A 26,232-nucleotide genomic window follows, 5' to 3' on the forward strand; every position below is an offset into this window, starting at 1 on the left:
CTATCTCCTCAAGTAGTTTTTAATCTCCTTGAGGGCAGGTAACCCTCTGTTTCACTTTCCTGTCCATCTGGTGGTACCTATCACAGTAGAAATCATCAATTAAGGTGTTGATAGCCTTAAGTATGTTTGATCTGTCTTTTCTTAGATTAGAGAACTATTGTAAGGATTGAAAAATGTAATAATGTGAAAGCATTTTGCAAACTAGAAGGTGCTAGTCTAACATAAGGAATTATTTTACACTCACCGACAACAACAGAACAAGTACTACAGCTGTGGGTGGAACAGTCTAACCTCCCACGCAGTGTAGAAGTCCCTTCTCCCATTTCCCTGCCAGATAGTCCCCAACTGCAGCCCCTCTAGGGACTTCTCCCTCATTTCCTGGGCAAGGCAGGCAATTCTCCGGTTAGATAGTTCCTTACATTGAGACAAAATATGTCCCCTTGGTACATCTACCAGTGATCCCAGTTCTTTCCTCTGGAATCACACAAAGAATTTACAGCCATATGTATTTTGCCCAACACCCTAGGAAAGTACGTCTCCACTAACATACTCCCAAGTAAAAACCGATGACTTGTGTTCACATATATCACTATGGGATAGTGGGTAGAATGTCTATTTCAGAGCACTGGAAGTAGCTATAGAAATCAACCTCTGAATTATATCCACTTATTCCTTACTAATTCTGCTCCCAGCTTTTACTGGCCACTATCAGCTCCATTCCTGCCATTTAGCTAAATTTCCAAATGCTATAAGTGGAGGAAGAGAAAAGACTGGCTGTAGGGAGAATATCGTTCTAGAGAGAAATTAAAGATTAATAGTCAAAAGACTTTCAAGCACTCATTTTTCTATTAATCTAAGAATTAAGAGTAATTACATGTTTCACCTACTTAGTGTTCCCTATACTTGAGGACACTGATGGGATTTCTAAGCAGGTAGTTCCAGTGAAGTCAATGTTGGTATCATTCCTTTTTCTAATTGTCCCTCTCTCAACCTTTAATTAACTGGGACTTTAAGAACAATTGAGAGACAAAGACTTTGAGTGCTTTCCCCAAGGATAGCATAGGTCACAGTAATCCTACCAGCCAACCTTTCAAAAAACACATCCTTGAAGCTCTTTTTCCTGCATGTGACCCTCCCAGAGGGCAAAGCTGAAGGAAATCTATGTTCTAGTCTCTCTTACACTCCTGGTCAGACCTCTCTGTCGGAAATCACACGACAGGCCACTTCCTTTAAAGAGCTCTTGTTCATACTCCCAGCATACTCTAAAATCACTGAATATGTGATTCTTTCAACTATGAGGGGGGTGGTGCTATCTTATATATGAGGTTATTCATGGTCCTTATGAGTAAATATCAGAATTAAAACCATTAACTTTGACAACTTTCTGACATTTACTAGTTACACCAACTGGCTCACACTCTGGGAAGAAATAAAGGTGGGTGGGGGGATACCAGAAGAAGCCCCTAAATTTAATCCCTCCTCAGATTTCATTCTGGAAGGCAACTAGATACTCCTCCAATCTTCTACAAAATTCTCTAGAAGAACATACAAGAAAATTTTTTCCAGATAGTATGAACTAGCTTGACCCCTTCCCCAATGACCACCAATACCAACCATCTCGCCTCTTCCTCCCAATCTTCTCTTTGTTGATGTCCCAGCTCTTAACACTCCCTATGGATGAGACAAGGATGAACATACACTCCCCACTATAAGGATGGTATTGCACTTGCTCTTCTGTACTTCAGTCCTCCTATTAATGTTTCTGAGCACCTTTTGCACTCCATGCACTCAAAGCATTCATGCACATATACTGTAATTTTAGGAAATTTGGATAAAGGATTTGTACCAGTTGTGGAAAAATTTCACACACAGGAAATCCAGTTTAGGAAAATATTTCTCAGGAGGAGGCAAATGCCTGCTCAGACTCACTTATTATTATAATTTAATAACATTAAACAGCAGCTTCTGGAAGTCTTCAAGAACCATAGCTATCATCTCTGACGATGACACAGTGTTACTGATTCACTGATGATCGGTCTTCTTATTTATCTCTCTTCTTGAAGTTGCTGAAATATTGCTGCTTTTGAGTCTGACTAGACATTCAACTGAAACAGCGAGATTTGAGGGGTATAAAAGTTCTATGGGTCTCCCCTGTTTCACCTTCCCAAGTACACCTTCTGAGGGTAAATAATATAGAGCACACAACTCAAACTACATCCCAGGAGAGGCTTTCCCCTTAATTTCATTTCTGTCCTGGCTATTCTGTATTTGGGTAATCAGAGGAACCAGCTGTTCTGTCTCTTTATTCAATAAAGACTATCTGGTAGCCCCCAAACATGGTTTAATTAATGAAATAACACATCAGGCTGAATTCAATGTCATGCTGAAATTTAAATTCAAATCCTTTTATAAGGAACTTATCCTTCTTTTAAGAAAGTTGAATAGTAGCAGATTCTAATGGCAGGTTTTGTGTCTGGCCATCAGGGCCCTGCAAGCAGACTCCACATTTCTGGAGGATCTGTCATCATTTGATGGACCCCAGGTTTCACCTTAGCTGGAATCCAGGATCTTCAACCATTTTCAAACATCTGAGCAGTCACCAAAAACTGGTGCACACCTTTAACCACCAGAACTGTTTAGCACCTGTCCAGAGTGGTGGACCTTACTCAGATTCACACAGTAGGCATAGATCCCTTGGGATGAAATCAAACTGGTACTGACCTCATCTTTAAAATTGGGAATCTGGGGAATTCCCTGGTGGTCCAGTGGTTAGGACTCAGCACTTTCACTGCCGGGCCCTGGGTTCGATCCCTGGTCTGAGAATGGCCAAAAAAAAAAAAAAATCGGGAATTTGATAACTTCTCAAATGATATACACATGAGTATGCTGGATATCACATAGAATTCTGTGTGATGCTTCTTTCTGAGTGTAGGACTGAGTCTTTAGCTCCTACTCTGTGGGAGGCCTTATTACTCCCCTACTGAACATTCTTGTCCATGTATCCTGACCATTAGATGGTTAAGAATGTCCCACATCACTCTCTCCCCAATGCACACTACTTTCTCAAAGATCACTGAATCCAGAGACAGAAACCTCCTGTGTGCCAAGCTCTACAATCTTGGAATAGATCCAGGTTTCTGCACAGCCAAGACAAGAACACTGCTAAAATCAGAATGGGTAGTAATAATAGTCTCATGGGAGACGAAAAGATAAGATTCCACTTCTAAAAGATGTAAAACCTTTTATCTATGTAACTCGAGGCAACTGCAATTCCATGCCTGCTGCCCATCGTAGCAGGATAAGCACTCTTCCCTCTTGACAACCGGGCTGTACCCTTCCCAGCTCAGCAGCTGCTCAAAGAGGCTCCTACTAGGACTAATGGGGTTGGAGCTATGTAGGTGTGTTTGTTATGGATAGCTGCATAATAAATTTCCTCAAAAATTTAGCAGCTCAAAAGGCCAAATATTTATTACCTCACAGTTTCTGTGAGCCAAGAATCCAGGCAGCTTTAGCTGGGTGCCTCTGGCTCAGGGTCTCTCACAGGCTGCAATTAAGATGTCAGCCAGGGAGGCAACTGGAGATTATCATACTAAGTGAAGTTAAGTCAGAAGGAGAAAGACAACTACCATATGATAGCACTTATATGTGGAATCTAAAATACAGCACAAATGAACTCATCTATGAAACAGAAACAGACTCACGCACATAGAGAACAGATTTGTGGTCGCCAAGGGGGAGGTGGGAGGGAGAAGGATGGACTGGGAGTTTGGCATTAGTAGATGCAAACTATTACATATAGAATGGATGAACAACAAGGTCCTACTATATAGTACAGGGAATTATATTTACTATCCTGGGATAAATTATAATGGAAAAGAATATTTAAAAGAATTTGTATGTATGTATAACTGAGTCACTTTGCTGTACAACAGAAATTAATACATTGTAAATAAACTATTATACTTCGATTTTAAAAATTAAAAAAATAAAATCCCAAATATTAAAAAAAAAACCAAAAATATGTCAGCCAGGTTGCAGTTATCTCAAGTCTTGACTAGGGGAGGATGTTTCCAAACTCATTCACATGGTTAACAGGCCTCAGGTCCTTGCTGGCTCCTGGCCAGAGATGAATTCCTTGCCACGCGGACCTCTCCACAGAGCAGCTCACAACCTTGCTGGCTTGCATCAGAGCAAGTGAAAGATCAAGAACAGGAGAGAGAGGACGCCCAAGACAGAAGTTACAATCTTTTTATAACCTAATCTTGGAAGGGTCATCCCATTGCTTCTGCCATATTCTATTTCTTAGAAGCCAACCAACAAGTCCAGCCTACACTCAATGGGAGGGGATTACCCGAGAGGATGAATCCCAGGAGGCAGGAATCACTGGGGGCCACCTTGGAGGCTGCTGACCACATGAGGAAAATATCAGCGCTACATTCACAAGTGTCTGGACGTTAAATGTCATGATATCTGTAACTCATTTTAAAATACGTCCACATCAAGAAAAAAAATAGTTGAGGCAAATATGACAAAACGTTAACAACTATTGAATAGAGGTGATGGTTATTAAGCTGCTCATTGGACTACTATTGCACTTTTCTGTGTGTTTGAAAATTTTCATAATGAAAAAACAAAACACCTGATCTTGTTCACTGACAAGGGGTCAAGGGAAGAGACTGTATCGACTATGCTAAATCTCCAATGGTAACATTTGGCAGACACCCCCCCCAATGTTTAAATGGACAATCCTAAATCATCCTCATCTAATAGGTGAACGAACTCAGCTACCTAGGAGTTTATTTGGTACACGGATGCCCTGACAGTCTCATCACAATGGTTCTCTTACGATTCTGTCTAGATTGTAAAATCAGTGAAGACAGAAATCATACTAGATGGTGAGCTCTACCTGGGCACTAAGACTGTATCCCCCGGCACCCACCAGTGCCTGGTGCCCAACAGGCGCTCAGTAAATATATTTTTCAGTGAATGCAGACTATTTTATAATACTTCGTCCTTAAATCTTTTAGACCAAAATTATCCCTCCCAATACTTGATGGCACAGAACTCTAGGATGTACAACTCTGAGGCTCAGCCAGGGCTTACATAGGTGCTTGAGCTAATAGATTGTGAAGAACTACAGTGGCCCTGCCCCACACTGCTGGAGCTCAGTTTCATGAAGGCAAGATGGCCTTCGAACCAGGCAGCACAAGTCAGGCCCTTAAGTTCTTTTTTTTCTTTCTTTCTTTTTTTAATTAATTTATTTTTTTTTTTTCTTTTTTTGGGGCTGTGTTGGGTCTTCTTCGTTGCTGAGTGCGGGCTTTCTCTAGTTGCGGCGAGCAGGGTCTACTCTTCGTTGTGGTGCATGGGCTTCTCACTGTGGTGGCTTCTCTTGTTGCGAAGCATGGGCTCTAGGAGCGCGGGCTTCAGTAGTTGTGGCACGCGGGCTCAGCAGTTGTGCAGGCCCTTAAGTTCTGATGAGAGATCCTCCAAAGGTGGACCGACCGACCACCTGGTGTCTAATGCAAGAAATCTCTTCAATGAACAACATGGAAAAGCTAAACCCCTGGTAGTCACCAAAGACCCAAATGTAAAATAGCTGATTCAGGACTTGCCAAAGCTTGCCCTAAACCCACACACTTCCCCTCCCCAAAAATAACTTACATTGAAAAGTGGATCTATTGATAAGAGGTGCCTGGGCTATGGTTGTTGGGTAAGTTATCAAAATCTCTAGGCTTTCTAAGCTCCACCCCTATAATAAATATATCCAAATAAAAAATACAGGCACTGTATTAAAGTAGGACCCCAAACAAATGCCTTTGGAGCTGCAATTCAATGTTAAACCTTGAGCTTTTATTAAGAAAAAATTTTTACACATGTTTCCATTCAAAAACACTGTCCTTAAGGAAATCCAATCTCTTTTCCGTGGAAGAATCTCTTCCTAGAATTCAGGACCACGAAAAAACTTGTCTCAATTGAAGAACCTTTTCCTTTTCCTAGAAAATAGAGATGAAACTGCCCCCACACATCTCCCTTTTTATCTTGGTAGCCAAAAAACTCAAAGTTAAATTGTGCCCAATTCCAGGAATAAACTCATTCCAAGAACATAATGTTTTTCTAGTTGGCTTCTGAAATGTTTGTATTAATGTTGAATATATTATAATGCTGTCTTATATATGATTGCCTCAAATTCCTTTTGGAAGTTAGTATTCATTCAGCAAATAGTTACTGAGTGTCTAATATTTACCAGGCCTTCTCTTAGGTACCAGGTTTGGAGGAAAGCCAGTCAAAATGATAACGTCCACAGGAAAGGTTGAGGGAAGGCTGGAGGTTGGGAGGTAGGGGAGCATAGCAGGAGCCCAGAAGAGTACAATATAGTACTTCCATGGTCGAACTGTGCACAGAGTGAAACATGAGAGAAGAGAACACCCAATGTAGGCAGCCCCATGGGGTTGGGGGAGGTTAGGGAGAACACTAAGAAAGCTTCTAAGTAATAGAAACAAGCTTTGAGAATCTGTCAAATTAAGCAAGGCAAGGGAAACAGCCTCTGTTTTGCATGAACCTGCAAAACAGAACAGTGCGTTCAGGGACCCAAGGGTAATTTGGTGCGTGAGGAATAAAGGTGCACATGGGGAAGAAGTAGGAAACACGGGCAGAGATGTGAAGAGAATTCAGCTTATGAAGAAAAGGAGTTTGGATTTTAGTCTAAGAGAACTAGGAGCCTAACAGTTCTGATTTACATTTTAGATTGACCACGCTAGTAGAATTCAAAAGCAGACCTGGAGGTTGGGACGTCAGCTAAGAATCTGTGGCAAAATCCAGGCAACAGACATTGGGCGCTCCTCCTATGGCTGTGGGGCAGAAAGGAGCTAAGAGGTTAAGGTGTTCGGTGAGCTCCCAGGGAGCTTCCTGAGCCTCTGGTTCTACAGCCAGACTCCTGGGTCCAAGCCTGACCCCACCACGTCTCAGCCACGTGATCTTGTGACGTGAGTTAACCACTATGTACCGCAGTTTCCTCATTTACAAACCAGGCATAATAATACTAGCGATAATCATAATCATAGTAAGATGTTACTAATACTGCCTCATTTAATTCTCACCAAACCATATGAGAATAGGTATTGTTATTATATTACCATGAGGATATACATACGCACACACATATATATGTACATATGATGTATATAGTAGGTATTTTATATTACATAGTATACATATATCATATGTGTAATATATTATATGTATTATATTGTATGTTATATAATTAATATATAATACACACTATGTATATTATGAAAGTACATATTACCACATAAGGGTATTATATATTGTACTACTGTTTGCCTAAGCACACTGGAAATGCTCCACAAATGTCAGCTCTTATCAATATTATTTTGACTATATGCAAGACACAGCTCTGGGTGCTGGGATCCTGGGACTAACAGAACAGACAAGGTCACTGCTCTCATGGAGTTTACATCCCCTGGAGAGATGATAAACAAACCAGTCAATAAATAAGGAAGCATCAGCCAGTGATAAGTGCAATGCAGAGAATTAAAGTAAGGTGATGTGATAGAGGGCGACTGACAGCTATGTTAGACTGGGTGGTCAGGGAAGGCCTCTCTGTGGAGCTGATATTTACCCAGAGACATGAATGTCGAGAAGGATCTACCAATGCACAGATCTGGAGACTGGGAATTCCAGGCAAGGCAAACAGCTAAGACAAGGGCCCCAGGGTCAGGATAAGCTTGGTGTGTTTGTGAAGTGCAGAGGAGACAAGGATGGGGCTGGCACAGAGTGGGCAAGGGGTGAGGGTTAAGAAATGAGATTGGAAAGAAGGCAGGGCCCGGGCAGTCTAGGGCTTTGAAAGCCAGGTGGAAGACAACAGAGAAGGAGCAGTCTAGAATGACTTTTGGCACCCAACTCGAATAACTGAATGGAGGATGGTGCCATTCACAGAGAGAGAGGTCGCAGGAGGGGATGCTGGTTCGGTGGGAGGGTGAGGAGTTCTGTTTGGGAACGTGCTGAATCTCACGTGGTTGTGGGACGTCTAAGTGAAGACCCAGAAAACAGCTGGATTCAGGAGATGAATAGAGGGTGGGGGGCTTGACTTCTGAGACCAATCAACATTTAAGGAACCTAAAAAGGAGAGCGGGGGGGGTGGGGGGGAGGCTCAGAGAGCGCCAATGAGTAAGATAAAGGCTAAAAAGTGTTTGACAATGATTCCTGGCTTCTCCTAGACTACTTCAGTTCAAATCCATGATAGCTGGGTGTTCCCAGACAAGTTAGCTCTTTGTGCCTAAATTTCCCCATGGACAGGATCACTGTGAGCAGTAAATGACTTAATACATGAAAAGTATGCGCACCTGCATGTGTTAGAAGGTTACACACACCCCCGCCCCACCGCAGCCAACAATCGGGAGACACCTGAAACAGTAGGAGACTAATGCCTCCTCATCTCATGCCCGGAAATCTGTAGGGTTGAAATGGAGGATGAAGCCTCCGGGGGAAGAGGGAGCCTGAATCCTCTGTACTTCAACACACGCAAGAAATGTCATTTCCATCAGCCTTACAGCAGGGAAGGGACTCCTCAAAGCCCCTCCCCTTCAGGTCAAAGTTTCCTACTTGTAAAAATCCAAAATTAAAAACTAAGATAAATAAAAGGTTCTCTTTCCCTGCTGCCACCAAGCTGGCGGGCGTATCCCAGTTTCGGCTCCACCTGTAACCCACAGCCATGGCTAAGGAAGGCATTGATTTGCTGCTGGAAGGAGTAACGGACGTTAACAACACTTTACAGGAGGTACCAAAGACCACCCTCGTCCACCGGTGGCCTCGCACGTGGAATTCGGGAAGCTGCCAAAGCCTTAGACCAGCGCCAAGCCCATCTCTGTGTGCTCGCATTCATCTTTGTGTGATAAGCCTATGTGGGTCAAGCTGCCGGAGGCTGTTTGTGCTGAATACCAAACCAACCTAATTCAAGTTGATGACAAGAAACTAGGGGAATGAGTGGGCCTCTGCAAAACTGACAAGAGAGGGAAGCTCCGTAAAGCAGTTGCGTGGTGGCCAAGGACTAAGGCAAAGAGTCTCAGTCAGGCCAAGGATGTCACTGAGGACTACTTCAAATGCAAGAAATGAAAAAATAAAAAAACTTGGCTCTTGAAAAATAATAATAATTAATAACAAAAAGGCCAAAATAAAAATAAGTCTTTTAATAAGGCAGGCAATAAATTCTGGCTTTAATAAGATCTGGCAGGAAGGCAGGGTGTTATTTACCCTTGCAAGAGCACTCTGCAGACAGGTGGGTTGGGGGTCAGGATACAGTGGTTCATGATGTAACTGGGAGATAAGTGAAGAGAATGACTACTGATTCGTTTCATAAAAAGCTTCTGTGTGAAGGGAAGGCAAGAGACAGGACAGAAGTGGAGTGGTATTTTTTTTAACTTTTTTTAAATGGAAGTATAATTGATTTACAATGTTGTGTTAGTTTCAGGTGTAGAGCAAAGTGATTCGGTTATATATATGTATATATATTCTTTTTCAGATTCTTTTCCCTTATAGGTTATTACTAAATAATGAGGTATGGAGTGGTATCTTTTTTAGACAGGGAAGACTTTATGTGGTAAGTAGAAGGAGGCTGTAAAGAAATAAGGGTTGAAAGAGGGAAGAGAGAATTTGAGGGGAAGGGGTGGAGGGGATGGAACTGGGGGCAGCGAGGAGAGGGAGGCCTCCCAGCTGCCCGGAGCGCTGCTGGATGCAGACCACGAACGAGGGCTGGGCTGAGGTATGGAGGACCCTGGGGAGACAGCAGCTTCCCTGATGGATCAGGCTAGGCTGAGTGGGAGGGAAGTGCATTTGGGAAGGAGCAAATAAAATAATAGAGTGGGGGGAAGGGGAAGAGGAAGAAGCCTGAGGTCTGGAGGCATCAATGCTCAAGTGTGGGAGTGAGGTGGGCTACGATATGTTGATTGGTTCACCAAGGACCAAGCAACTGACTTAATGTACTAGGATACATCAAGTCACCATTTAATTATAATTCCTCCGGAGTCAGGCAGTCTAGACAATGAATTTTATCCAGTCAAATCAGCCCAAAAGAACACTGTTGGGACTCAGGGCAAGCCACCCAAAATATGTCACAGTGGCATATTGATTATTTTGAATTAAAGTCACTTAAGAAATAGCCGGGCTTCCCTGGTGGCGCAGGGGTTGAGAGTCCGCCTGCCGATGCAGGGGACACGGGTTCGTGCCCCGGTCTGGGAAGATCCCACATGCCGCGGAGCGGCTGGGCCCGTGAGCCATGGCCGCTGAGCCTGCGCGTCCGGAGCCTGTGCTCCGCAACGGGAGAGGCCACAGCAGTGAGAGGCCCGAGTACCGCAAAAAAAAAGAAATGGTCAATGCAAGAGGGATACTCTGACCCTCCTCTCTGTCTCCCTGAAAACAGGAAATCAATCTCCCATGTGGAAGGTGCACTCCCTGCCACCCGGAGACAGGGAATTCGGGCAAATGAAAATTTCTTTTTCTCCTGTTACTGTCTTGTGTGCTAATCCATCCACAAGAACTAGAGAGAAGTGGAAAGGGAAAGTTCCCCAACCCCACGACACAAATGGGGAGGGTTTCCATATCTGGCGACACAGGAAAAGCACTGAGCCTTCTCATTCTGTGCTCATTCCTAACACATACATACCTACATAAGATTTAAGAATCTATTGTCTACATGGCACTATCTTGTGAATCATTTTCCTCTTTTTTTTCTTTTATTTTAATCATTCAGGAATTGGAACCCTGAAAATTTAAACACAAAGTCACTTTTCTCAGGGAAGAAACAGCTAGAACACCCCCAGGATAAAGCAAAAACCAGACTGCTTCTGTCAGAATTACATCAACCAATTTGTGTTGCTAAATAAGCCACAAAGATTTCCAAGAACTCAGCGCTGATTAGCATTTCGTTTTAATCTGCTAAAAGTAATCTTTTTTTGTTTTCGTGAATAATCAACATATTTTTACCAACTGAGATAGCAACAATGAACCTGGAAAAGAAATGAGCCACAACTGCCTCGTCCCCATAAGGATGCAAACACTTTATTTATTTATTTATTCATTTATTTATTTATTTTGGCTGCACCGCATTGGCATGTGGGATCTTAGCTCCCAGACCAGGGATGGAACCCGTGCCCCCTGCAGTGGAAGCGTGGAGCCATAACTACTGGACCGCCAGGGAAGTCCTGCAAACACTTTAGTATGAGTGGCCCCACCAATCCCTGGTTCTTTAAGATGACCAGGCCTCCATTGCTCCCTCTTTCTGGAAGTCTGGAATGGATGCGGTGCCTGAAGAGAAGAGTTGCTGCTCTCTGAGCATCTGAGCTAATGGTTCCCTCCATTAGCAACTGCAAACAATGCAGAGTTACTGAATAATATGTAAGGATCTTTCAGACTAGAACAGTTCACACTTCAGTTGGCATCGGATTCCGATATGTAGTGGTAAAAAGCTTAAGCGCTCACGGGGACCCAATCAATACAGGTAAAAATAGAATTTATGGTTTCCAGGTCAAATTATTACTCTTCTTGCAGGTGATTTTAACAAACCACCAATGCAAATATACAGAAGTTGTCCTGCAGCAAAAGAAGCGCGCGCGCTGTCATTAGCTGCGCAGCCCGAGACCAGTTCCCTCATCTCCCTGACCTTCGTTTGGCTTTCCCTTCTGTGAAATAACTAGCTCTGGGGCTTCCCTGGTGGCGCAGTGGTTGAGAATCCGCCTGCCGATGCAGGGGACACGGGTTCGTGCCCCGGTCCGGGAAGATCCCACATGCCGAAAAAAAAATAATTAAAAAAAAATAACTAGCTCTCAGGGGTGCTGTAAGACTACAACATCTTCAGGATGCTGTTAAAAACAGTGTCTAAAATTTATCCACACGCAAAGAAAACCCCTGCAGTCTGCGTTAATAGGTTTGTGACACGGAAAGAAGGAAGGGCCGGGCTAAGAACCATGACGACAGACCCACCCAGGATCACCCTAACCAAGACAGTCCCCTCATGTGGCCCCTTCCAGGGCTCTGTACTCACCTGTCCTCCTTCCAGCACCCACACCAGCCCTTCTGTCTGCCCTATAGTAAATGACAAAAATGTTCGAACCACCTCCTGGGTTTTAAAAATACCTTTCCCAGACCTGACCCTAACGAGCAATCGGGGCTGAGAACCACTGTGCTAGACAGGCCCCTGTAATTTGGAAAGGGCTTAGAACCTGCGTTAGGAAACACTGCTTTGCAGTTCCAGAACATTCCTTGTAGTGTCTATTATTTTCTTCTTTATCTGTGGGTTTTCTCTTTCTGGTTAGACTGACAGGCTTGATTACTCCTATCTTTATTCTCCTCCTCTGCCCTCTGTTCAGTTACTCAACGTATGCTAAATGTGCTAATATGTACATAGATATAACCTAATGTTTCTCATCCTTTTCTAGTTCTGAAGACACTCCCCCCGCCACTCACACTGAGAGGCATGGTGCATGGCTGCTGCATGCTAGGGGGCTCCCAGCCTCGGCCTGAATGTCTCATGTGAATGTAGTGCTGTTTGCATGATGTAATTAAACAGGGTAGGAGGAGCAGCTATTAAAATAGCCTATTCCCAAGCTCTCTTAAAAAATAAAAAAACAATTGTTCCTACTGTCCAAAAGCCTTTGAGTAAAAATCACTTTAAAAGAAGTAGAAGATTAGAAGAGAGGTTTATTGGAAATCAACCATTGTTCAAAAAGTAGATTTAACAACAAGGGACATAGGGTAAACATAGATCATTTAAAGCACCGTGCCTTCAGAAGGCATGAGCGGCTGCCCAAACATAAATCACAATCCAAGAGATCAACCAGAACACGAGTGAATAAATCTGCCCCGTTTTATAACCTGGAAAACTGTCTCTGCTCTTCTCTCTAGGGAATGAATATAAAATCACCAAATCGTCAGAACTGAAAGGATCCCCAGAGACCATTTCTACTTAAACATCGTATTGCCTGTAAAAAGACTCCTCAGCTATCCTGATGGTGGTCCTCACCCTCAGGGGGTGACTCCAAAAAAACGGCAGCTCCGACCACAACATAAGACAAGCCCTCCCAACTTAGGTGGGTCTGCTCTACAGTGCTGTCTTACCCTGAGCTGCAATCTGTTATTTCACCTCATACACACCCCAGTCCCCCTCTGTCCTCCTTTCCTCTGCCCAAACACGCCCATCACCTGCAACAACACCTAAGTCACTACCCACTTTCAACACTTGAAAAAAGCTAATTTATGACCCTTATATCTGCACTTTTCCACATTATCCATGTCCAGTATATTCAAATTCCTCATAGGAAAATTTTTTGAGACTAACCACCTTCTTAACTACCCTTCTCTGAATATACCCTGGTTTGGCCACATTCCTTTTAAAAGATGGCTCCCAAGGGCTTCCCCGGTGGCGCAGTGGTTGAGAGTCCACCTGTCGATGCAGGGGACACGGGTTCGTGCCCCGGTCCGGAAAGATCCCAGATGCCGCAGAGCGGCTGGGCCCGTGAGCCGTGGCCGCTGAGCCTGCGCGTCCGGAGCCTGTGCTCTGCAACGGGAGAGGCCACAACAGTGAGAGGCCCGCATAGTGCAAAAAATAAAAATAAAAATAAATAAATAAAAGATAGCTCCCAGAACTGAAAATTGCATCCTTTGTTCAACAAACACTTGCTGAAAGCCTAACGTGTGCCAGGCGTTTGTTCAGGCCCTAGAGACAGAAACCAACCCACCAGACCTGGTGCCCAGTCCAGCTGAGGAGACAGTCAAGCCTACCATTCAGAGAAGGTACAGGGAGTGCTCTGGGGAAGAAAGTACCAGGGGCCTTGGAGCATGGAACAGGTTTGCCTGACACACTCTGGGAGAAAGTTCCAGGAAGGCTTCCTTGAGGAAACAACTTTTAGGCCGAGACATTATGCTTTGTTTAAACAGGCTAGGTTTTTATTAGCACCTCTGGAAGCCCATCATGCTGGTGACATACTGAGATCGAAGTCAACTAGAATCCTTAAATCTTTTTTCATATGCCTCTCCCCACCCTGTGCAATTCAATTTGGGGACCTAAGCACAGAATTTGACATTTATCCCTATTAGGTTTCTTCTTGTTAAGGTTGACAGTTTTGATTCCTGATTTTTCTGTCCAATTTTTAGCTATCCTTCCACCTGGAGTCATTCAAAAACCATTAAGCTTGTCTTTGAAGTTGTCAACAGGTCTTTGAGAAAAGTCAAGAGCAGTGTCCCTGGAGATTCAGGTGATATTAGTCCATTAATGGGTACTGTGGAGGTTACAGATACTCAACCAAGCATGCACCCACCACCAATTAATCCAGGGGCTTTCAAACTTTTTTCTTTGGTAAGAAAAGTTCTCTATCAATCAAAATGAAAGAGATTCCCAATACATAAACAGATAACAGAGGAGCTGCTCTAGGTGAAGAAAGGGTGGAAAGATCCAGCCATCAAGGGCTCCCTCTCCCCAGTCCCCAACCAGACCTCTCAAGAAACCTTGGTGGCACCATATGCATCCATGAAGCCCCCTGTAAAAACCAGCCATCTTGCACAAGCATATCATGAGAGACAATCTCCAGTGATTTGAAGAAATCAAGGATCGTCTATCCAGTTAGTAGGTCCAGCGAGTCACAAAAACAGTACAGTTGATCCTTGAACAACATGAGTTTTAACTGCTGCACGTCTACTTATACATGGATTTCTTTCAATAAATACACTATATACATATGTGATCCGAGGTTCATTGAATTCAATGATGTGGAACCCACAGATACAAAGGGCCAACTATGGGACTTGAGCATCTGAGCATTTTGGTATCAGCGGCAGGTCCTGGAACCAATTCCCAGGGGATACCAAGGGATGACTACAGTCCTTTTCTGGTATGATTTATTCACAATGAACCAATAATAGTCCTTCAAGAAAACCAGCCATCTATTCAATAATTCATTCTAGTGTTTTATTTAATTATGAGAATCTACTTTCTCCATCCCCTTTTGGAAACAGGGATGATTTCCTATCTCCATCTTCTGCATTTTTCCTGGCCTCCTCATTTCTGAAAGATTACAATCAGAGTTCCAAGATCACATGGGAAATTCTTCACATCCAAGGATATTGTTTGAGCCTAGAAACGTGAGCTCTGCTATATTATAAGCTTCCTAAAAGTAAACACCATTTTTATTCATCTTTGTTTCCCAAGAGCCTAACATAGCACCCGGTGCATAACTGATACAAAAATAATGTTCAAATAGTTTGCTTGTTAGTCATTAGTTGTTAAAAAATATTGAAATGCTCTCTTTTGACCTTCTCACCTAGTTTAGGTTTCAATTCAACTTTCTATATAGAAGCAAATTATGAGTTGAGTGTTAAGACTTTACCCTTGCTGTCACTTAACTTCGTATCCTTAAAAAACCTTTAAATGTCCTGAGCTCTCTTACAAACCACAAACCTCAATCTCCTGACATTACAGCTTTCTGCTCAGCTCTATAGAGCTGACAAAACCTAGCCTGTTTAAACAAAGCATACTCCCTGGCAGTAATAATAATTTCTTTGGGTATGCCTGTGACCAAAGAGCACTGATGAAATGCATCACTCTTTCTAGAGAAAAATGCAAATTACTCACAAACGATCCACAAGTGGGCATCTAAGGATATACCCATTTTTATGTGATCTGCCATGGTCAAACCTTGAGCTGCCCTAAAAGAAGGGAAAGTTGACAATATAAGGGGGGCAGAGGAGGGTGGGGAAAGAGGGAGTTGTGAGTGCCTAGTAACTTAAGTTTCCTGTTACCATCTCAAACAAAAACCAAGTACTCTGGACAAAAAAAAAAAAAATCCATACTATTAATAACCATAAGATATCAATGTTTCAGTATTATAATCTTCTTTATAAAAATCTTTGTAATATTTTTCTTAGGAAAAACCCCCACAGGCTTAACTATCTAGTAAATAGTCGTACCTCGGGGTATCGGTTCCAGGACTCCCGCAGATATCAAAATCCGTGGATGCTCAAGTCCATTACTCAACGCTCCATATCTGCATCCGCAGATTCAGCCAATCTCGGATCCTAAACATAGTACAGGATCCACGCTTGGTTGAATTGCAGATGCAGAACCCAGGCTGATAAAGACAGCCGGCTGTATTGATAAATATGTACAATTTTATGACCTTTGAAACTGTGAAACTCAACTTCAGAAAGTATTCATTTTTATTCCTACCAACAGAGGTTACTGCCTCTTCCACACCCCTGCAGCTACTTCACACCATTAAAAAAAAAAAAAAACTTTGCCAGTTTGACAGAGTGGTGCCTGATTTTTTAACTTGCACTGCTTTGATTACTAAAGAATTTGAACACTTTTCATGTGTTTATTATTTGTATTATTTTTGCAAATTACCTTTTTATGTCTTTTGCCCAATTTTCCCTTTCAGGCACTCACTTTTCTTACTGACCTGCAGTTCTTCACAAGTTCAGTAATGCTGTTTTATCACATGTCACAAACATTTTCCAACTTACCATTTCAATTTTAACTTTATTTATGGTGATTTTTGTTTTCTTTTTCTCACGTAATCCACAAATTCAACCTTTCTTTTATAGTTCCTCCCTTTGGTGCCATTATTAGAAAAATATTCCCAAGTTAACATTATATAAATGTTTCCCATATTTTATCCTGGTATCTTTACGGTTTTATTTTTTACACTGAAGTGCTTAATCCATTTGGAGTTTATTCAGGTATATGACAAAGTCTGGATTGTACTTATTTTGTTCCAGATGGTTAGCCAGCTGTCCCAACACCATTTTACTGAATTAATTTATCTTTTCTCCACTGATTCAAAAGGCTGCCTTTTTCATATACTTCCTCTCCACTCATGCACCTGTCTCCCAGGATCTCAAACTCGGGCATATCTGCAACTGAAATTCACGAGCCTCCCCTTCTCTCCAGTGATCCCCAGCTCTGGGAATGGCTACTCTGCTTATTACTCAATTTTTGTGTTGAGAACTTGGTTATTCCTCACCCCTGCCCTCTCCATCACCACCTCCCACGCCCCCACACACATTTAAAAATCACTAAATTTTATGCCCAACTCTATGGCCATGGTTGTAGTCCAAACTCCATCTTACCTTTCCTGGACCTCACCAGCCTCCTCACTGGGCCCCAAATCCACCCTCGGCCCCTCCAGCACATTACGCGTAAATAAGGTCCCGCCTCTTCCCTACTTTCAACCTCCTATGGCTTTCACTGCTCTTCGAACAAAGCCTGCGTTCTTTACGTGAGGTGGAAGGCCTGTATGATCTAGCCACTGCCTACCTCCACCTCAGGCCACACCTCGGCTCTCACAGTTTCCAGACACACTGGCCATCTTTTCACTCCTTGAAGGCTCCCAGCTGCTGTCCATTCAGAGCCTTCAAGGGCAAAGTTCCTTCCATGTTCCATGCTCATCTCCTCCCTGCCGCATCCGTTTCCTCTTCCCCACACACATGCCTGCCTAACCCCCGTTTATCTTCAGAGCCCAGCTTAAATGTCATCCCCTCAAAGTAGCCTTGACCATGTCAGTTTCCCCTGCAAAAAATGCCCTCATTGTACCTGGTACTTCTCCAGGGTGGCACTTCTCACAAGTGTTGCTGTTATAAATATTACAAGATCTCCCTCAGGCGGCAGTTCTCGTAGCCAGGGCTGTCCCCAACTTGCTCACAGCCCCTCTCAAAGAGCTGAATGCATGTGTGCCCATACAGTCAGACTCATACAGTCCTAAGTCAAAGGCATTATCTTTCAGTCTGCATTCTAATTATTACAAGTATACTCTCCCTCCTAAGGTCTCTAGCCATGGCTAAAAAGAACATTCTTTGATAGCAAATTGCAGTTTCCACCTAGAGAGCCCAGCACTATTTCTGATCCTACCTCTTAAAAGCATTCACAAATTTCAACTTTTTGCTCAGAAAGTACTCTCAGACCCACAGATCCTGGACTGCCACATTGGCTACCTGCTAAACATGTCCTGACATTCATTCATTCTTTCCTTCATTCATCCAGCAATTATTTATTGCCCACCAACAGTGCCCAGCTGAACCTCATAACTGAAACTGTACCTTTATTATTCTCCCCCATAAGATTATGTCTCCCAAACCAACTCTAGCTGCCAATTATTCATTTGCTTTTCCCATGACACCCGTGTCATGCTTTTTCCCGTGTCACCACGTGCTTTTTCCCGTGTCACCATGCAGGGTCTATAAAAGTCCAGTCAAAAGCAAACAAACATTAGAGTTCAGTCCTCTGTGCTGCTTCATCACAATCAGGTAAATGGACAGCTTCTTTAAGACCCCTTTGTAACAGTCTGAACTATCAATACCACCGACACCCCCATCCTGCAGCCTGTTTCCCCAGCCTGAACCCGAGGGTGAGTTAGAGACAAGAGAAGCCACCCCCAACGCCCCCACTCAAGGAGATGCCACCTCAACTTTCCTTAATAACCCTTAGTTCCGATCCACCTGACAAAAGCTGCTTTCCAAAAGCGTCATATTGCAATCTTACGTTGTGACTAGGAAAAGCTTGAGAACCACAAGACATGGAGCATAAAACTGCAGAGAAAGGACTTCCCTGGTGGTACAGTGGTTAAGAATCCCTGCCAATGCAGGGGACACGGGTTCAAGCCCTGGTCCAGGAAGATCCTACATACCGTGGAGCAACTAAGCCCATGCAACACAATCACTGAGACTGTGCTCTAGAGAGCCCGCAAGCCAAAACTACTGAGCACGGAGCAACTAAGCCCATGTGCCGCAACTACTGAGCCTGCATTCTAGAGCCCGCGAGCCACAACTACTGAGCCCGCATGCCACAACTACTGAAACCCACGTGCCTAGAGCCCGTGCTCTGCAACAAGAGAAGCCACCGCAATGAGAAGCACGTGCACCGCAATGAAGAGTAGCCCCCGCTCGCCACAACTAGAGAAAGCCCACGGGCAGCAACGAAGACCCAACACAGCCAAAAGTAAATAAATAAATAAATAATTTTTTTTTTTTAATGCAGAAAAAGTTTGGCAACAACCTAAGCCACACTCCCCAAAGAGAGCAGCTCCCGTGCTGCAGCTACAAGACCCCCAATCTATTTCTTACCGAGCCCGGCTTCCTCCTCTGGAGTCCCAGCTCTCTGAGACCAGCTCTCTTACAATAAAGTCCATATGTGACAAACCCGCTGCTAACGTCATACTCAACAGTGAAAAGCTGAAAGCATTTCCCCTAAGATCAGGAACAAGGCAAGGATAACCACTCTTACCACTTTTATCCAACACAGTACTGGAAGTCCTAGCCATAGTAATCAGAGAAGAAAAAGAAATAAAAGAAATCCAAACTGGAAAGGAAGAAGTAAAACTGTCATTGTCGGCAGATGACATGACACTATACATGGAAAATCCTAAAGGTGCCACCAGAAAACTACTAGAGTTCACCAGTGAATTTGGTAAAGTTGCAGGATACAAAATTAATATACCGCATCACCACTTCTGCTCCATAGCAAGGTTTTTCAGTCTGGAGGGATGGAACCCCAAAGGCATTTCTGATTAAAAATGGGCTAGAGATTTTCTATTACTAATCACAAAGCCAGTTTTAATCTTCTATATATTATTTAACTAAAGAACTAAGTGATCAGTTGAATATCTATGCATTTAAAAAATGAAATTATTTACAACCTGAAAAATAAACAAATACATTTTAAATGATTTTATTTTTCAGTTCAATAGCAAAATACAATCATTCTGAAAAATTATACCACATTGTAACTATACATGCTGAAAAGGGTGACATGAAGCACATGTAGCAAGTGACTCACTTTGCTGCCTTTGAAAGGAAGCACTACTTTGCATCCCTTTCCTCTTTATTAAATAGCCAAGATCACACATTGGTGTTTATTAAAATAATCAATAGATTTGGCTCTTTGACATGTGCCAACCCAATGGCAACAAGGATTCTGAAAAATAAAGACTCCCTAAGCCACTTTCATGACTCAACAAAAGGCTTCAGACCAGGAGGGGGGGTAGCTGTTGGGCCAGAAAATAGCAGGGGACTAGAGTCAGACAGCCTGGATTTGATTCCTGCCTCCACTTTTTACAACTGGTGCAGCTGTGGACAAGTCACTCCTGAGGCACTTCCTGTGCCTCAGTTTCCTCATCAGCCAAATGGGTGCTGTTACTTTATACCAGATTCCATCCTCTATTCTTACTTTAATCTCACCTCTAATGGCCACAGCTGGGGATCTCTATGCTAATGAGGGATACAGCTACATATTTCTTATGTTCATTCTGTCTTATTTTCCTTCCACTTCATGCGCATACCTGTAGACTCAGGATTAATAATAGGACGGAAATATGAGCGAGGCAGAGCGCAAAACAGAGTTTTACTGATGAATCTTAGTCAGCTTTTATGGCATCAAATGTGATACCAGTCACACAGAATTGCATGGTATAGAACACTTAATAAAAGAGGAAAATATGTGCAATATATTAAACAGGGAAAAGACAGGTTGGAAAATTATATATGTGTGTGTACACAAATACACATACATATATAATACGGGTAATCATATATAAGATTCAAAATTATGCATAAAAATATTGGAAAGTTACACACCAAAATGGTAACTGTGGTTAGCAATACATTATAAGATTAAGGACTTAATCTTCCTTCTCTATGCTTTTCTGAACCTTAGCAAATTTCTTTTTTTAAAATATTTTTCTGATATTTTTATTTCTTTAAATTTTTTGGTAATAAATTTATTTATTTATTTATTCATTTATTTATTTTTGGCTGCGTTGGGTCTTCGTTGCTCCGCATGGGCTTTCTCTAGTTGCCGTGAACGTTGGCTATTCTTCGTTGCGGTGTGTGGGCTTCTCACGGCGGTGTGTGGCTTCTCTTGTGGAGCACAGGCTCTAGGCATGCGGGTTTCGGTCATTGTAGCACGTGGGCTTCAGTAGTTGTGGCTCACGGGCTCTAGAGCGCAGGCTCAGTAGTTGTGGTGCACGGGCTTAGTTGCTCCGCAGTATGTGGGATCTTCCTGGACCAGGGCTCGAACCTGTGTCCCCTGCATTGGCAGGTGGATTCTTAACCACTGCACCACCAGGGAAGTCCCTCAAATTTCTATAATTAACTAATAAATTTAAAAATCAGAAAAAAGGTTTTCTTCACAAACATTTTTTTCCCCAGAAAATAATGCTCCTAGTGAACTTGTATTACATACAAAATCTGTAAAAGTGATAATGGTCATAGCTAATACTTATTTGGCATTTATTATGTGCCAGACACCATAGTAAGTGTATTGCATAAATTAGCACCTTTAATCCTCACACTCTCTAGATTCCGACCCCCATTTTACAGGTGAAAAAAACTTAAGTTATTCATGTGAAGTTGCACAGCTGGCAAGTGGTGGAGCCCAAGGTCTGAGCCCAGGGATCTGACTCCAGAACTCCCTCCTGTGCGGCCAGGAGGCTGCCTGCCTCCACACACACTGCTTCCCAAAACCTAACCATTTGTTTTTAATTTTTACATCTTTCATGCTCTTCAGACTCTTACCCTTTGGGGAGGAGGATGGAAATAGACAATGTGTGCCCTTCTTGCCTGAGGTGACAGTCAAGCACTTACTACATGGAGGGTATCTCTGCTTTAAACAGAGGGGTCGGGCTTCCCTGGTGGTGCACTGGTTAAGAATCCGCCTGCCAATGCAGGGGACACGGGTCCGAGCCCTGGTCCAAGAAGATCCCACATGCTGTGAAGCAACTAAGCCCGTGCACCACAACTACTGAGCCTGCGCTCTAGAGCCCGCGAGCCACAACTACTGAGCACACATGCCACAACTACTGAAGCCTGTGCACCTAGAGCCCGTGCTCCAAATCAAGAGAAGCCACTGCAATGAGAAGCCTGTGCACCGCAACGAAGAGTAGGCGCGCTCACCACAACTAGAGAAAGCTCACACACAGCAACAAAGACCCAACACAGCCAAAAATAAATAAATTTATTTTTTTTTTAAAAAAAAGAGGGGTCAGGGGACCACGCAGAACTAAACAGCGACTAGCACTGACCACTAGGTGACCCCCCTTATCAGCTCTCACAGCACCTTGAACCTCTCCTTCCTGAATTTCCTCTCCTCCTTGTACTTTAATTTGCTTGTTGTTTGATTGCTTCCAACGTGCCAGGCACCGTCCTGAGCACTTTACATGTATTACTTTTCTCCTCGTGGTGATTGTCCTCATTTCAAACATAAGGAAACTGAGGCCTAGAGAAGTTAAGAAATGTGCCCAGGGTCTCAGAGCTAGTTAGTGAGGAAGCTGGGGTTTGCCTCTGGCTCTCGGGTCATTACTCTCGAATGAGTCAATCAATCAATCAAATCAAGGTACACCCTCCATTTTCTAAAAATCCTTCTCTCTCTTATTAGGATTGTTTATTTTTATTTCTCTAGATACTAAATATTTCTGACAAATTCTATTTCTAATATTTTAAATTTTTATTGCTCTTGTGAATGGATTTTTTAAATTATATTTTCTAATTGCTTATTTGGGATACTCAAGAAAACTGTATATGTCTGCATGCTTGTAACCTTTGCAGACTTACTGGACACTCCCGTTAGCTGTTATAACTTCAGTTGATTCTCCATTATTTTTGCTACTTAATCTCTTAATTTCAGTAAATAATAATTCTGACTCCTCCTTTCCGACATGAAGATATCATTTTTTCATGTTGTCCGACTATGGTGTCAGGCTCTCCCACCTCCGTGTTTCCTGTATGATAAAGTATACACCTCTGGGCTTCCCTGGTGGCGCAGTGGTTGGGAGTCCGCCTGCCGATGCAGGGGACACGGGTTCGTGCCCCGGTCTGGGAGGATCCCACATGCCGCGGAGCGGCTGGGCCCGTGAGCCATGGCCGCTGAGCCTGCGCGTCCGGAGCCTGTGCTCCACAACGGGAGAGGCCACAACAGTGAGGCCCACATACCACCAAAAAAAAAAAAAAAAAAAAAAAAAGTATACACCTCTGAGCGTGACAGTTATTACCCTTTATAATATGGCCCCAACTACCTTTTGATCTTCATTTCAACCATGAACCCAAAATGCTCCTCACCCAGGACTCCTTTTCTCGTGATTTGCCCGGGAGACCCTTCCTCATTTGCTGCATGGGGACAACTGTTTTCTTTCTTGAGCCAACACAGCTGCCACCTCTCCTACAGCCCTGGCACGGCTCTCCTGCCTCTCTGCTCCTGGGAGCACGCACCTCTATCACGGGCCCTACCGCAGCCCGACTCGTGCACTTGTGCGTGGTAACCACTTCTTCAATGGAGGGTCAGATGGTAAAAACTGTAGGCTTTTTCCAGGCCACATTTGATCTCTGTTGGATTTTTTCCTTACATTTTAATAATGTAAAAATGATTCTTAGCTCACAGGCCATTTAAAAAAACAAAACATCAAGGACAACAATAGGTCACCAGCTATGGGCTGTAATTTGCCTGCTCCTGGCTTATAGGTTCATCCTTCCCACTCGACTATAGCCACCTGAGAGCAGGAACAAGTTCTAACTCATCTTTGTAATCAATCTCCCAGCTCCTGGCACACAGAAGGTGTCAAATCACTGCAGTCAGTTGAACTGAAACAGCAATAACTAATTTATCCTAATGAGTCAAATACATCCCTGGACAATTTCCCCAAATCTTGAAATAATTAAATAAAAAGTCATTTTGCATTTTGAGTTTCTTAGGCAGCTGGACATTAAAAGTAAGCTATAACCCTGGGTGAAGGGAGAAATAGCTGCTTTCTGCCTCATTTAGTAAGAAAAACTATGATGTTCAGCCCCAGAGCCTCTCCCTCCCCAAATGCAGAAAAAGTGCTTCTCCTGTGATAGAGTTCAAAACTAGACTGCTCCCTGGGCCCCCATACAGGATATAACTCTAGTAAAATCCAGCTTTGCAAGTAACCCACTCAGTGTCTCATCCTAGAAAATCACCTGGACTTGGGATGCTGTTGTGAATACTAGCCACTGATAGCCTAGCCATCAGTGATTCATTTGTCTCCCATCTCACCATCACTGGGGTGGAAGCATTTTTCTGAGTCATTAAATACCAGAGAGACACTGGCATTATCGTTATTATTGCTATCACCCTCCCCCAGGTTCTCCCAACCAAAAATGCTCTAGAAGGGAGGCGATCACCCCGCTCTAGTTAAGGAACGAACACTGTTGTTAGAGATAAGCTGTCATCACTTCAAGGTCTCCACTCCTGGCTTTCTGGGGCTCCCAACAGCGTGAGCTAGGAAGGAAGCCAGGAGCAGATAGAGCCACTGCTAGGAGGAAACGGCCCTCTGTGCACCTGCTCTGTGTGAGGCCAAGAGTCCAATACTAAGTTTCCAAAGGAAAGAGGCAAACTCGAGACAAATTCCATTCATACCTACGTCAGGCCGGCCCACTTGGGCCCAGGGAGGCAAAGCACCAGGAGGTCCAGAGAGCATCAACCTCCAAGCCAGGCAGGGCTCCTGAGTGTCTATGTAGAGCAAGAGCCCAGGGACATCAAACCCCCCACATGACAAAGCTGGCCAAGAGCTGGATGCCCTGTTGGGCTCTCCCCCTGCAGGCCAGGTTCGGGGGAGGACTCCAGGTCCAGTAAGTGGAGCCAAGAGCACGAAGGAGCCCATCAGAGTGGGTCACCCTGCACAGGGGCGGTTACACCCAGCACAGCCCCCAGTTCCTCAGCACCAGGTAGGTTTCAACAAAACAAATCCCCAACCCCACTTCCTGGAGTAGGTGAAGTACCTAGTGTGCTCCAGAATAGATATGAGGGTACTGAGAGAGGGTCAGTGCAAACCCACTGTCCCCAGACAAAATCAGCAGCCCCGAAGGACTAGGTCCTATGACCTTGGCTCCGTATACGTTAGTTGTTCCCAGGAGAGGCCATCGTTCCACACACTGAAGCTCCTGAATTCAAACGATCTTCTTGTCATCTGTCAGAGCTGAGACGCAAACTCTGTCCAGTACAAAGTCACATCAGCCCAGCCACCTCCAGCCGACCAGGTGAGCAAGGGCGTGTCACTCGGCTCAGCATCCTCACCCACCCACGAACAGACGCCGCTCTGTGCTTCTCTTTGAGAGGCTTCCCAACACAGCTAAACCCACTGGGTGCAGTAAATACAAAATCAGAAGAGTTAAAACATGCTAATAAGAGGAGGACTCGGATTACAAAGGGAAACGAAAGAGGTGAGAAAATGTCAAATGTTGCACGTGTACTCGGGCTGGGTCAGCATCTCTCTTAGCTTGATGTTGACAGTACCCAGTCGACCCTTCTGAGCAGATGTGTTTATAAACAGCCTTCTACCCTGACCTGTTTATAAATAGAAGAGCTTCCTTGCTCAAAATCCCCCTTGGCTCACAACACATTCAGAAACACCAGCCATCACGTACAGCCAGTTAGTAATGCTACACCATGTTCCACGTTCTCTTTACACGAGGCCATGCCACACGAGAAAGTCACCCTCTAGTGATTAAAAAGAGACACGTGCTCCTGAAAATTAGGGGACTTGGTTAAATGGTGCGACGGCAACCTACATGTGGGAGCAAAGAAACGAACAAAAATAAAACTTTAAGTCAGTAAACTAACAGCGCTTTCTTTACTAATCATGCAAAAAGTAAGGTTAGAAAATATAGAATAGAAGACGTGGTACATTACCCAGAAGCCCTGCTAAAGACCGCATGTCCTTCTCCATCAGCATGTAAATCTCTTCCTCTGAGAAGCGGCCAATGCCGTGGCCGTGCATCTCGCGTTTCACGATTCCTTTCGTTATGTGGCACACGACCCACCTCAGCAGGTTACTGAAGGGACCGCCACCACTAAGAGAGAGCATCTTCCGGGTCTCATTGAGATTGTCCACCCACTGGCAATAAGCTAAGGTCCTGCAATTGCGTGGAGACAAGTTACTACTGTGCGTTAGATACATAGCAGGTCCACAGAGTCAATATCCAGTGAGGGGTTGGGAATTTAGCACAACACTCTGGAGGACTGAATCTTTGCAGCTTTTCCAAAGAGCAGTCTGCACTGCAGATATTACAAGACTCTAGTCCATGCCTGGACTTAGGGCCTGAGGGAGAAACAGTGACAAATGCAGATCGCTTGCCATGCTACCATCCCACCAAACGGCAGCTGCCGCAGATCCCCCAGCCCCCAAGGCCACGCTTCCGCTTCCTCTCAGGCAGCCCCACAGAAAA

General features: G+C 43.8%; 1 protein-coding gene and 1 pseudogene across 7 annotated transcripts in view; one reads left to right on the forward strand and one right to left on the reverse strand.

Moving 5' to 3' along the window:
- Positions 1-26,232, reverse strand: part of FAXC (failed axon connections homolog, metaxin like GST domain containing) — a 113,617-nt gene that overhangs the window by 57,398 nt on the left and 29,987 nt on the right. For 6 of the 7 annotated variants that reach the window (XM_067011520.1, XM_067011519.1, XM_059083700.2 and 3 more), the window contains one exon: positions 25,697-25,920. In XM_067011520.1, coding sequence (XP_066867621.1) covers positions 25,697-25,920 — 224 coding nt within the window. Of the gene's footprint in view, positions 1-5,824; positions 8,137-25,696; positions 25,921-26,232 lie in introns of those variants that run through there. The other variant, XM_067011521.1, reaches the window with a different exon arrangement.
- On the forward strand, positions 8,732-9,132 carry LOC131768094 (small ribosomal subunit protein eS12-like; annotated as a pseudogene).

This window comes from Kogia breviceps, chromosome 13 (genome assembly GCF_026419965.1).
Source record: "Kogia breviceps isolate mKogBre1 chromosome 13, mKogBre1 haplotype 1, whole genome shotgun sequence".
NCBI classification, from domain to species: Eukaryota; Metazoa; Chordata; class Mammalia; order Artiodactyla; family Physeteridae; genus Kogia; species Kogia breviceps.